At 44.9% G+C, this 14,472-nt stretch overlaps 1 protein-coding gene across 43 annotated transcripts in view; it reads right to left on the bottom strand.

Annotated features, from left to right (window-relative positions):
* The window catches only part of MAP2 (microtubule associated protein 2), a 223,989-nt gene that overhangs the window by 66,866 nt on the left and 142,651 nt on the right, over positions 1-14,472 (bottom strand). For 38 of the 43 annotated variants that reach the window (XM_071746807.1, XM_071746812.1, XM_071746829.1 and 35 more), the window contains one exon: positions 4,179-4,464. The exons of the other annotated variants lie outside the window; for them this stretch is intronic. In XM_071746807.1, the coding sequence (XP_071602908.1) occupies positions 4,179-4,440 (262 nt within the window). In that variant the 5' untranslated portion in view covers positions 4,441-4,464. The remainder of the gene's footprint in view (positions 1-4,178; positions 4,465-14,472) is intronic. 43 annotated transcript variants of the gene reach the window in all.

Below are 14,472 nucleotides of genomic sequence, written 5' to 3'. Positions count from 1 at the left end.
CTGCCAAATAGTGTAGGGCTGTTTGCCACTTTGGCAGGATGCATTATTGTTCTTAACACTGACTGACACCAGGACAGAGCCACTGTCCTGAGGCTCTGGTAATAGGATTGCAGGAAATGTTTGCCCTTCAAGTGTCAAAAAATAATTCATCCAATAACTATATGGCTAATCCACCCCCCTCCAATTATAAATCTGAACTTGGCATCTACTGAAGAAAGTGCTTAACCAGCTGAGTCACTGTACATCAAGACATATTGGAGAAAATGCTTCACAAGGCATCTAACTACTTTTACCTCTAATTATATAAATTTGACAGGTTAGTCACTATATTGCTGAAAAAAAATTGGAGCATTTTAAGTGTAAGAGACCAAACCTTTGCAGCATGATATTCCTTTCAAGTCAAACAGGATGGATTGGGTTAAACTGTTGGCTCCCAGGTAAAGCTGCAGCACATCTGTACTGCTCCTCAGCCCTTCCTCCCAGTGAGCTGACCATGACTTTTCAGTAGGCAAACAAAAGGCTGCCACTCCTCTATTTCACTGTAAATCAAATACATCCTGTGCTCTATCAGGGGGTGCAATCTAAAGGTTTCCCCACCAGCCCTCTTCAGAGGGAGTTTCTACTGATGATTACATGACAGCTTCCTTTGCAGCACACATCTCACAGGGTGTGAAAATGTCTGGCTTGACAAGAGCTACAGATGTCATCCTTCTGTTTTAGTACTTCCAAAATCCTCACCAAAGATGCTTTCTGTGTGTGCAGGTGAAAAAGGCATTGAAACTTGGTGGATCTTAGGCTGCGGAGTGCTGCAAATCACCCAAAAGGTGTTCTCAGGAGCTCCTTGGGCAGCTTGACACTTGTGGCTGGCAAAGGTATGGGGCTGAGGACAGAGAGGGGCTGAGCTGATCTGCATACATACATACATGTATGCATACAAATACATATATATATATATACATATAAATACAGATACAAATGAATAGCTGCTTTACTGCCTGTACTTATATCACATCCATAAAGCTTTCCATGAGCTGTGCCAAAAATACTGGCCTATTCTCTCTCACATATCTGCCTTTGACTTCAGTAGGAGCTGGCTCAGCCCTAAGGCTGCCCTGGCCACAGCCCTGTGCACTCTCCCACGTCCCCATCAGCCCATGTGAAAGGAAGGCATTGATGTGTCTCTGTAATGCAGCCATTACCAGCATGATACCGAGACAGATCAATCAAAGGCAACACAACAGCCAGATTCAGAGGATTCCAAAATTGAGGTCAGACTCAGTAACTCTTAGACAGACGCCAAGAGAGAGAGAGACACATATATAGAGGAAGGCAAATTTTAACTCTGCAAACCTAAAAATGTCACTTGCAGTGATGGAGTGGATGTGTTTTGGCAAGAAGTATTATTTCCTCCCCCATTACCACCCCTCACCTCTGCATCAGTGTTGGCATAAGGTGCCTTTGTCCTGGTGGCCTGTCTCTAACCCTCCTCTTAAAACACAGCCCTCAGATTTTACAGCATGAGCCCTGCAAATGGGTGCCCTGCTGCTTTGCTCTGCCCCCAGGGGACTATTGCATGGCTGCAGAAAACCTCCTCTCCCTAGGAGAGGCCCATTTCACGACTAAATCCCAGCTCCCGGGTCAGTCCGGTGTCACAAAGCTTCCTGAGGTGAAACACCTCACACCGTACCTACAGGCTCAGCAGCAGGAGCAGCAGGGATGGGGTAAGGGGTGGGAAATGCCCTGTTTGTACCAGTGATCTGCTGTGGGTGAGGTGGTTGCTGTTAGAAAGGGGATTTACTGACTCTGACACAAAAGGCTGAGAAGCCAAAGATTTTCATAAGTTATGGTGCTGGACTTGCACCAGGGAAAAGAAAATCCCTGTAAATCCACTCAAACTCACAGTTTGGCTGATTATCTCAGCCGACCTTGGCTTCCTGTGCATTTCTCCTCAGCTGCTTGGAGTCAATAAACTACTACAAATGATTAAACGATTCAAATTATTGATAATTATTACACTGTATTTAAAATTGACAAGCAGACAAGCACAGCAAAGAGGACTGAATTTTGTGGTGAATGGCAATCCTGATTACAAGGCCATATTCTGAATCAAACACTAAAAATCCACCTCTAAATTTCCTGCTTCACAAGGCATTAGGCACATCCAGCAAGTAAATACTCGTGTCACATGGCAACACAAACCCCAGCACCCTTCTATCACAACGGTAAGTTGCCAACAGGTTTCTCCATTAAAAAGAAAAAAAAAATATTAAAGATGTATCTTAAGTATCTTAATACTGTTTACATTGCCTTAATTAAATATGAGCTTAGCCAGTGTGTGAGCGTGCACTGCACAAGTCTCCAGAAAGCTTGGAATTCATCCATGAATTTCCACCCAGCAGTTTTAGGGACTCTAATGGTGTTCAAGGACAAAGAAAGATGCCACGAGACAGGCTATATTAGGACTCCCAAGCAGAAACTGTATGTAAATACAAGACGTCCCCACACCAGAGAGCTTGCAATCTATGCAGACAGTGAGAAAAAAGCAGGGGCGGGGGAAATGAGGCCACAAAGTGGTGACTGAGGTGAACTTCACCCAGATCAAGAGCAGTCTGGTTTCCTTGGCAAGCATGTGTCTCCAGTCCTGCTGCCTCCTTTAGATCACTCAAATGCACCTCATTTTTTCATTTGTTCTGCTGTTTAGCCTCTTTTGCCTCAAAAAGCAATATAAAAATATACTCCTACAATGCCCATTGATGAGCAGCAGTGTGTTTCATCATCTTGTCACCCATTAGCTTCAAACTCCTCTATTAAATGTTCATTTGCCTCTCAGACAGCAAAAACTGCTTAGAATCTCAGCCTGAAAGAGCTTGAGAAGAACATTTCTCTCTTCTCTTTCTAAGGAGAGGAAATTCCTCTTCATCCACTTAAGTTATTCAAACTTCTCCATGTGGGCAGTGTCCAAGACTGCAGAAAAAAAATCTGTGATGGAGAAACAGGCTCAGTCTTCCCCATGCCCACTCCAACCCCTAAGAACTGCAGCATTTTACCTCTCTGATTCCTGCACATCTGCTCCTACTTGCTTGCTGGCTAAGCATAGCACAAAGTGGAGTTACAGCAAAGGGACAAGACCATGTTATCATCCCCCCCAAACAACCACCAACAGCATGTTGTTCTGAATGCTTACACTGGGCTCTTTTACCTTTGGCTTTCATGTTCTGACTATCCACAAGAAGAGACCCTTTAAATCTAAACCAATTTACTTTTAGCAGAGAGACCCATTTCCAACACAACTGCTTATGAAATGACTGTAGGCTCCAAGAGCATTAAAGTTATCTGGCTGCTGAGAAATTATGGATGGCATCTCCAAATGCTGTCAACAGCCATCAGACATTGCTGGAAAGATCTCTTTATCATGCACGGATGGATGCATCAAGGGCAATTGTGTCTGAACAAGAGAAATTCCTCTTGCACTGTGCATTTGGGGTTTAAAGTGGGAACTTGGCAAAGTGAGAATTAGCATTTACTTCCAAAACAGGAAACTTTCTTTGCATATTTCATTTTGACACAGTCACGCTTTTTTTTTCTCCACAAATAACAAGCTGAATCCTAAAAATCCTAACATAGTTTACAAACAGACAAAGTCTCAGTGAGTATCCAGTGAAATATGCCTGAGCAAGGCTGAATAACTGCTGACACTGTGCTGTGGTACTCCCAGTCAGATTGAGCAAGACATTATTCTGCAAATAGTTGGTGGTTTCAAGGTGTTGCTACTCATAAGCAGTAACAGGAGAACCCAACGAGTTATCCATGTACAACAGCTGAGTGGTCTCCTACTCCCTTCCAGACCAGAGGAGTTAAGCAGCTGCTCTACACCAGACCATTCACCTGTTCCCAAGAGGTGACCCTGTCCCACCTACCACACATTAAGGCACCATCATGCCTTTCCTGAAGTCTTCTCAGAGCACTGCCCAGGATCCTGGGCGAGGACACAAGCTGGGCTAAGCCAGATGAAGATGCAGCCTTCTCTGTGAAGAGCTTGTGGTGGCACACACACCCTCACCTCAGCTCCCTGGTGCCCTGAGGCACTCTTGGCTCCAGCTAACATTTCTCCAAGGAGAAACCTCGTCCAGCATTCTGCTGAGCTCTGTGTTCTGTGGTGGGGCATCGAGGTGCATTACCTGGAGTCTCTCTGTCCCCTGCTGAGAGCTCTCCGTTGATCCCGTTCTCTTTGGTCCGAGTGTACGTCCCTGGCTGCTCGTGGCCGCCCAGCCCTGATTCCTCATCCTCCCGGTAGGGAAATCCATTGGCACTTCTGACCAGCCTGGCACCCACGCCACCCTGCTCCTTAATTTCAGGTGAATGTGGGTGCGACGAAGCCTCTGTAAGCTGACCTGCAGTCCAGTGTGGTGCCTTGGCTTCCTCTTTCCTATCCTCCGCCATGGCTCCTTGCCTTCACCACTCGGCCTGTAACGACATGAGCAGGAGAGATGAGCTCCAAGCCTCTGACTGGGAAGCACTGCCAGGGAACTCCAAGCACTGCCAGGGAAACTCCCGTCCGTGAGAGGGTTTAGATGCAGAAGTGTCTATGATTATCTCTCCTGGGCCTGAGTGAGCTGCTTTAAAACCACAACAAACCATGAAAATTCTGGGCCAAATCCTCCCTGATTCCCGCGCGCCTTGCAACTATTAGCAGCAGTTTCTCGAGGGCTGCCCTTTCGTTAAGCTAATTTTAACACCTTAATTACAGTTAAATGTTGACCCACTTAGAGAGAAGTGAATCAGTCACCGTAACACAACATCTTCCCAGGGTGATCCAGGGAGCAGTGCCATGACTGCTAAAAGAAGTGAAGACGCTACTGCAATCCTCCTTGCATGGGCAAAGAGTGGATGCCCTTTGGGAACAGAACTGCTGGGCAATGTGTCCTCTGCTGCTCACCACGACACAAAACACCCCAGAAAATGCTCACTGGGTTCCCAAACATATGTGCTGTATCACCCGTTTATACCCCTCCCTGCTTCCTGTTTTGTGAATGTTCACACTCATTCCCTTTTGTCCAAAACAACCCATGAGGAACAGTTGTTTCCCACACAAGCATTTTCGTTCTCTCATGACTATCAGTATTTATACATAAATACAACCAATAATTATTTGCTACTTCACAAGTATTTAACTCCAGTTAATTAGCTCTCATGTGTCCAAGCCAGGAAAACAAGCCACTGCACAAATCATACTCCGCACAGAAAAATGTAGCAGTAACTCCTTAATACTTAAACCTAGGAAGCTAACATGTCCCAATCTGTGTTTCCATGAGGGGAGGAGAGAAAGGCTTGACCTGAGCTAGTTACTGCAAAGTAAAGACCAGCAAGCCTCTTACAAATAAACTTGCCATCTTTTTGGGGTTTTTTTCTTTTTATTTTTCCAGGGAGGAAAAAACCAAAACCCACACCTAAAAGAAATCAGCTGAACACAGTCAGCCAGCTATATACCAGAGAGGCTGAGCAGAGCAGGGAAGAAGGCACAAACCTGGATGGTGAGTATATTCTGTAGACATTTAACAAAAACTGAACAAACACCCCAGAAAAACCCACCCATCGTTTCCACAGTCAGGTCAGTTTGCAAGATTATGTGTCAGATAATCACTCACAATTGATAACTCAACCCCTTTCTGATTGGGTATTTTCATTTAATAATAATGGATTTCAGAGCTGCTTTAAATTAGAAAATCAGAGCGAGTCATGAAAATTACAATTCATTCACAATAAATACATGACTCAAGCTGTAGTTCCACCCCAAAGAAGACTAATAACTCTTTTGCCTCCCAGTGAAACCCTCGTGGTTTTGGCACACATCTGGCTCTCACCCTGACACTGTTCCCTGGGGATAATTATTGCACGAGGACTGCAGGAGCAGGTGAAACTTCAAGTCCAGCATTTCCTCTGAGCTGCAGTGAACATGGGGGGCTGAGCAGCACTGCAGAGCTCGGAGGCAATGAGACATGGAGCCATCAACCACAGAAAGAGTAAACATGCTCCCACCCTCCTCCTTTGCTCTGATGGGAAACTCACCAGTGAACCACTCTGCATGTGCACTGAGGGCCTTGGTGCAGCCACCTCAAACCACACCGAGGGAGCTGATGGGGTAATTATGGAGGAGAGAGCCTGAACTGGGCAAAGACCATCTCCTACACACCGAAGGGATAGCCCTCTGCCTCTAGGCTGTTCCCTGCATGACACTAGAGAACATTTTCTGACCAGAGCCTTTCCAAAACATGAGGCCATGGCAAACATGTCCCTCTGTATAAGATTGAGTAGCACACATCCAGAGCCACCCACTTTTAGGACAGAACAGATCCTGTTCTGGGGAAAAAGGAGACATTCTCATCTGTGTCACAGAAAAAAAGAAAAAGTAAAACCCAAACCCTATCCCCCAAGGCTTTCCCCACCAATCTGGTGTGCTTTGAACCTGAAACCAAACCTCAGGAGCAGTGCAAACCTGCCCATGAGCTCCAGCAGCTGGGTCCAGAGTAGCTCAGAACCTCAGCAAGGAGAGTACAGGTTGGGCAGGACCCAAGCATGGGGAATATGGCTCTGAAAATCACAGAGGTGGGTGCAATGGTTATTATCCCACTGCTGCAGTTTGGAGGTTATTATCCCTGAAGTGTCCTCCCTCCTTCCAGGCAGATACTCCCTGCTTCACTTGAAGCTCTTTAGGAAGGATACTCACATCCTTACAATGGACTGTGTCACAGAAGTCCTCTGTGAAAGTAACAGAAGTGCTTTTATCTTTAAAAATAAATACAGTGGGCAGGCTTCAATGGGGGCTGTGTATATCTGGAGGCAGAATTTGGCTCAGTATTTTTAATAGATGGTTACAGAGTGAAACATGGATGAATTCATTCTTCACTCTGTTATTCATCAAGTGCTCTCAGAGTTTATAATGGTAGTAGAAACACAGTGAGTGAGTCAGACAATGCATCTTTGTACTCAGCAATTTAGCAAAGATGATCTGCTGCACAGCATGATCCATCTCCAGCTCAGCTTCACATCCAGAGTACACAGGTGGGCTTTCTACCATCAAGTTAGTTGGTTTCCTGTGACTTCATTAGCATACCATGGAATTAAGTTATTCAGGTGATTCAAATATTGACACAGGAATGCCAAGAGTCAACAAATATTATGGCAGGATTTATATAGTGTTGGGTATATAAAAAGAAGAAACCTGGAAAGTTTGGACCATCTAGGGAAACACAGCACTTGAGGGAAGCAAACAGCTCCTCTTTGCACTATGATTTTCTTATTCTTTGCATAAGCTGCAATGAAGGCTTTCAAAAAGTATCAGAAAAGACACTGCCAGTCTTCTAAAATATCACGTTTCTTAGGTAAAATTTCATTTGGTATTTATGAACCTCTTTTCCCCACCCATTAGAGCAGAACCTCTGTGTCACAGAATATGCCACAATAATCTTAGTAGTACATTCTCACAGTTCTTTTTGACCATCAGCTGAAGTCAGTGCTGGTGAGAGTGCCCAAGGCAGGTGCTGGCCCATGGCATTCCCAAGGGAGCAGAAAACTGGAGAAAGGGCAATGGAACTTGTGGGATGGACCACATTTGGTAGCAGGCCATGCACAGCCCTCTCCAAATGGCTTTCCCTGCCCAGGCTGACAAGCAGCTTGGTACTGAGACCCTGACCATTCCCATGCAGAGAGGATGCTCCACTTGATGATGCTCCAGCAACAGCTACAAAAGAACACTTCACAGACCTTAAATTCATGTCCTTGTAACTCAGGGATGGCATTATGGATCTGAACTGGACATCCTGCCTTCTAAACTAAAAACCTGTAGCAGAAATAATGGTAAAAATGAAATCCCTCATCCTATTTGGCAATTGTATAGAGACAAGAAATATTTAAATAACTTGGAATTAAGAGAAAGAGACAAACCTTGTGGGGAAAATGCAGTCCACCTTTGCAGTGCTCTCCTCCTTTCACAGGCAGAGTACAAAAGTTTCTTAATCCACGTGCTCTTTTAGCTGATACCAGCTCCTGTTGCTGTGGCTGGGTTGAACCAAACCTGAGTGCTTTGAACCCAACAAATTACCCCAAATGATACTGCGTGGGATCCTGGCAGCCAAAGCCCAACATAATGCTGATTTAAACATCCTGCTGTGCTAGCTGTCTTTTCCTATATTTCCTAAGTTCATCTCACAAAATCATCTTAGCATTACATTAACATTGCCTCTGCATGTAAGCAGATGACTTTTCTATGAATCTCACTTTTTAAGAGAACAGAATTAGGACAATACTGAAGATTTTGCAAATAGCCTGACCTCCTGCTTCGAGCCATGTTGTTACCCACTCCTGTGCCTGTGAGCCCATTCAGAGTAAAATGAGGCTATTTGATTTCAGAGAACTTAATTCATTAACTCAAAGAACAGCCACCTGGATACATGGAGGAAGAGCTACAGTTCCAGTTCAGGGGAAAAGAATAACACTGGAGGGTCCTCCCCACCCCTGGCAGTGTTCAAAATGATGCTGCACAGGGCTTGGAGCAATCTGGGTTAGTGGAAGGTGTCCCTGCCCATGCAGGGGGGTTGGAACTGGATGATCTTTAAGGTCCCTTCCAGCTCAAACCATTCTTAGTATTCAATGAAAAGGAGAGAAAACAGACTTCTCTTAAACAAAGAGCAGACCCTGGCAAGGGACACAGCCAGATCCTGAGCTCAGTGGGAGGAAGAGAAGAGCAGAGAAGTGGCCTCTGTATGGCTTCAGGACCAAACCCGACCCCCCAGAGGGCTGTTTGACTCAGATGCACTGATTCAGCCACACTGCTCCTGGCTCCAGAGCCAGGAGAGGGAAGGATTGCTCCGTGGAGGCAGGCTGGGGTGCAGAGACATGGCTAGCATGACCTCTGGTATACAGGGCTTCCAAAACTCCTGAATGAAGGTGCCTAAAAGAGAGTTGGTTTTCAAAGTAAAGAAATTCAGAAGATTTCTTTCAGAGAAAAGAAATTTATGAGGTGACCTGTTCATCAGTTTTTGAAGAGGGCAACAAGAAGTAGAGAAGAACAGAATTATGGTGTTTCTAAAATGAGTTACGCTAAAAAGAAAAAAGAAAATCCTTCTTTAATGTAAAAAGACCAAACCACACAAACACAAGCTGCAATGTAAGTTATACTGGTAAATCACACAACCAAGAAAAACTTTTATTCCATCTCCCAGCTGGCCAGTTCGGATGATATGCTTGAACATTAAGTATCAGGCACTGTGGAGTAAAAGGTCCCAAAGGAATTTGCCAGTACACTTGCCCACAGCTCATGTCCAGAAAAGCCAAGGAAAGTGGGTAGGTATCAGGAAGCCAGAACAGAAAAAAGAGGAGAAGGAATGTGAGCAGTCTAGATAGAGGAATTCCAATAATCTTCTGTATTTTAAAATATTTGTATTTATATTTATATCGCACCTATCACCATATTGATAAACATTCTTTGGAACTACTCTGACAGCAGAGGTAAGAACAGGAGTCAGCCTGTTAGTACCTCAGCACTTCTGTTTCCAACCAGTTTAAAAAAAAAAAAAAAAAAAAAAACCACATCAAAAGCTCAGCCTGTAGTATGCAGTACCTAAACCCTATTGGTGTGATTATCTCCATAGACTCTCCACATATCTACAAAACACAGGGGCTGATTTGGAATGTGTTGAACACATATAGAGATTTGCACCCCATTTTCACCCTTTCATTTCAGTTACCATGCATCTTCTCTCATATTAATTTGATTATTTTGGGATGTGAGCAGCATGCCTCACAGTAATAAAAACAATCACAGCAAACACGACAGATGGGGACAAAGCCTCATGGTGTCTGGCAGGGAACATGTTAGCTTCCCTCTTACTTAAAATGCTTGGTCATGGTTCACAAGCTGCTGGATGTTTAACAAAAGTTAGCAGGTAACCCTAAATGCCTAGTAATAATTCCAGGACCACAGTATATTATTAGGCAGAATTATGATTTCTTTCAATTGAAGCCACTCTCAAGCTTAATAAAAGACAAACAGGTTTCTCTGGTATTTTATAAAAAATACAGTTATTTCTTCTTTGTTCACTGCTTAAATCATTGGGTTGCAGCTAGATCCCTCTTTCTAGACAACAGGAGCAAGACTATCCCCTTCAATACTACCTTGTATGTTTTACAAACACGGGCAGTGTTCAGCTCCCCACACTCGTATTAACATTTGGCAGTTCTGAAAGACTTTTCTATTTCCACACTGCAAACAGTCAGTCAGTAGTCACACATTCTTTGCAGAAAACTCTTTTGACTGTACCTCAGATTACAAAATGGATGAGAACTAAGGGATGGCGCCTGGACCAGAGGCTGAACAAAAGAAACTCACTGTGGAAAGATCAAGAAAAATCACCACGACCTCTAATCCTTGCCAGAGCTGAGGACGAGGGGTGGCTGCAGCCTTAGAAGGAGTGGATCAGGGCAGGGAACTCCACGTCTCTCCACTCCCCTCCTGACCCTGGGAGCAGGGATGAAACCCCCCTGGGAGCATCAGCAGGGGCAGGGAGGTGGGAAGGGGGATCACCCCACCATAGGAGCTGCACTATTGCAGGTGAAGGGGAATGATTTCCCTTGGAGAAATGTGGATCTAAACAGGCCCCCCCCCTGCTCCACAATTGAACAAGAAATGCTGTGGGGCTGGGCAGCAGAGCCAAGTGCTGGGCACAGGAGGGCTGAGAGGAAGCACCAGCTGTGTTTCCATCTCTCTTTCATCTGCAGTGCTGTGCCCAGTTCTGGAGCCCTCAGAATAAGCAGGACATAGGAGATCTTGGAGCACATCCAGAAGAGTCCACAAAGACCATCAGAGGGCTAGAAAACCTCTGTTATAAGGACAGGCTGAGAGTTGTGGTTGCTTAGTCTGGAGAAAAGAAGGCTCCAGGGAGACCTTATTACAGCCTTACAGTACTTGAATGAGTGGCAGAAAAGCTGGAGAGCGACTTTCTACAAGGATATGGGGTGATAGGATAAAGGGGAACAGATTTACATGGAAAGAACGTAGACTTACATTGAGTATTAGGAAGAAATTCGTCACTATAAGGGTGGTGAGACACTGGCACAGGTTTCCCAGAGAAACTGTGGATGGCCCATCTCTGGAAGTATTCCAGGCTAGGTTGGATGGGGCTTGGAGCAACCTGGTCTAGTGGGAGGTGTCCCAGCCCAAGCAGAGGGGGTAGAACTACATTATCTTTAAGGTCCCTTCCAACACTAACCATTTTGTGATTGGTCACAAACAGGTTTATCCTGCTGCAGAACACAGAAACAGGTAAACAAGTATTTCAGCTGCCACTCCTCACCAAAAGTGCTCTGGGAAGTGGAACTCTATTGAGCTGACCTGCTGTCAGATGCTCCCCTCCTGGGACACACGCTCCCATGACCAGGGACTGCATCAACCTGCTCAAAGCTCAAAATTATAAAACCAGGCACCCTTCTCTCTTGCAATGGTGAAATCACGGCACTAGCAGCTTCTGCCTGCGAAAACATCTACCACAGAACTCATATCTTGGTAAATATCTGGAAGAATCCCTGCACACCCCTTCCTGCTCCAACACCGCTTCTTTTAAGCAAACTATTTTTATCCACGATGCTGCATTTTTACACCATTTACCACTCATCAAACACCCTCACACACCCCCATCTATCACTAATCATAATTGCTTCCTGCAGGAGAGAGGAAAGGCATTTTAGCTGGTGAAGGAGATGGTAACCATAACGACAGCACCATGACAACTATGTGATCTCTGAAACGAGAAGTAAGGCAACAACTTATTGGTAGTAAGTTTGGTCTGTGATAACAATGGCAAAAGTACTAAAGAAGCTACACCAGTCAGTAGAGGTGCCAGCACAAAGAAACACGAGTCCCTCTGGATGAAACTGCACAGAACCCTTCTGGAAATTTGGAGGTGAGGTGCGGGAGCGGCAAAGAAAATGCGTGCAACCAATATGGTTGATAAACGAACTTCTGGTTTATTGCGCAGCAACTTTTGCTTATATAGTGCTTCCGTGACCACACCCCAGCCACCAACATAACTTTTTATTGGACACCCGGTGTGTTTACCTGTAGCACAGCGAATCCCTGGTGCAGGTAGCACCGGAGTATGGGCCGATCTAATTGGCCTCCCAAACATGGGGTTGGGCATAGCAAAGGGGTCGTACCTCCCACCTCTTCGAGAATATTCAGGAATATTCTCCAACATTCTCCGAGCCTTCCTAACATTCCCCAACAGTGAGGCCCCATGATAGCCTTGTTTTCTCCTGATCAGCAGAGAAGGGAGTCCCTGCCCAATCCTACCTGAGATCTCTCCTGCCTTGGGGATCCAGGGGGGCTGGAGAATGGAAGGAGTGCTGCTGGAAAGCCAGGACATACCTTCCCCACCAAAAGACTTCCAAATGTCTCAGTGGAGTCTTTTGTTTCCAGGAGACTTGTTGAAACGAGCCCTGAACATGGAAGGGATTGCTCCCAAGGGAGCACCTCAGAGTCAGACACACCACATTGATTTTTCCATCAAGTACAATTTCAAATGGGCATCAGGAGCCCTCTCAGTGCCCTTTAGAGAAGGTATTGAAGTTGGCAAGCTCAATTGAAACATGAGGCTTTTCAGCCCTTAGCCAGCAACCATTTAAACAACCCCTGCCAGCCCTGGCAGAGAAAAAGTTTCACTGACACTCGTGGCTACATTGGCTTTGTCACCCTCAATGCGGGTGGCACAGAGGGCAGAAAAAGCACCAGAAACAAACAGCAACAGCTCCAAGTGCTGAGTGCAGATCCTAAAGGTATTCCAGGTGTCACCAGACAGGAAAACATCCAAAGAGGCAGCTGCAGTATGTATCCCTCTTGGGGATTTTCAGGGAGGATTCTGCTCTCAGGTGGCTGCACAGGTTTGATCTGGGAGGGCACACTGAAGTGGTCTTTCCCTGTAGGCACTTCTGCACTGCTTCCATCTCCAGACCACCTGGCTTTTCAAAGCACTGGAATAATCTAACTGGAAAAGAAAACTTCCTACATTGCACATTTTGGTACACGTCTCAACAACTTAGTCCTTCCTACTTCTACAGTCGATTTTTCTCTACCAAAAGAAGGAATTATAAATTATTTCCCCCACTTATTAGAAACACATTTTCAAAAAGCTAGGAAGAGCAGAGGAAACCTTTAGTTTAAAGGAGAACATTTTAAAGGGGAAAAAGAAGATGGAGAGAGCATGCAGGAAAAATGTCCCCAACAGTCGAGATAGCTCTGTTTTTGATATTTTCCTCTAACCACAGTGGCCATGTCAAACCTTGACAAGAAGCCAGTTGAAAATCCACACTACCACCACTGCTGAGCTGGAGGACAGGCTACATAAGACAAGGGTGCCAAGGGTGCTTAAAATACTACTTAAGGGGAAAAAAACACCTCACTCAAAGCACTGTGGCTGCCAACATTTCCCAGGTTTGGCCAGCTGAAATCATGTCAGAAACAAACATGGTCTGGCTAATAAAAATGAACGTTTGGTTCCCCTGCCCACTGCCACTTCCATTGCAATTTTCAGTGCTTATATAAGCAGCCAAAACCAAGTCATTTTCTGCTTATTTATGCCACACATACAGAAGGTGATGGCAGCACACATCACCCACTTTATAACCATCTGATTCTTGGACTTACCTTTTCAAGCCTGTTTGAAGGAGTTGCAGGCAAACATTTGCCACAGCCACTGCAAACAGACCACACAGCTACAAGCTTCCTTTGCTCTCAAGTCCCACTAACCCACACTTGGATTTGGGTGGGGTCCACAAAAAAGCTGGTGTAAAACTTCTGGACTTTTTCCCCCACCCCACGCTGGCCTCACTAAGACACATTGATTTGGTGTTGCATCTCTTCTCTCAGAAGACTCCATAATAGGTGACAGTGCAGATTAGGTAGTGAAAAATTAATTAATTATGTTAATATGTCACTTACTTATTCTTCAAATAGGATGGGTCTATGCTCTTGCCAACTTCAGTGGAGATACTCTGAATGCAGCTGAGGAAAACTGGACCGCTTAGCAGAGAGATGCTACAAACATCATTACTAAACAAAAACTCACACAACAAAAACTCATCCAGTACAAGCACTTCATAACTACACTGCTCTCCTTCTCTATGTACATCACAACCCTTATTTTTTACAGTTTCACCAAGATCTCATCAAGGATGATGTATTTTCACACACTCCTAACTTTGCTTGGTGAGTTTTTTAGGAAAAAAACCCACTGCCTCAACAAATGTATCTGCAGTTTTTGATTTTACAAAGGTCTTACCTAACTTTTAAAAATAACTCCACCTCTGCTACAGTACAATCCTTGAAAATATGCAGATGCTATCTTTGGGAGCATCATCACATCACCTACTACAAATGGTAAAAAGCATGCCCTGAGCTAATTTCTGGCAGATTCTTTCCTGTAA

This window comes from Heliangelus exortis, chromosome 6 (genome assembly GCF_036169615.1).
Source record: "Heliangelus exortis chromosome 6, bHelExo1.hap1, whole genome shotgun sequence".
Classification (NCBI taxonomy): domain Eukaryota; kingdom Metazoa; phylum Chordata; class Aves; order Apodiformes; family Trochilidae; genus Heliangelus; species Heliangelus exortis.
The sequence above is the reverse complement of the archived record's forward strand: the minus strand, read 5'-3'. Positions and strand labels throughout refer to the sequence as shown.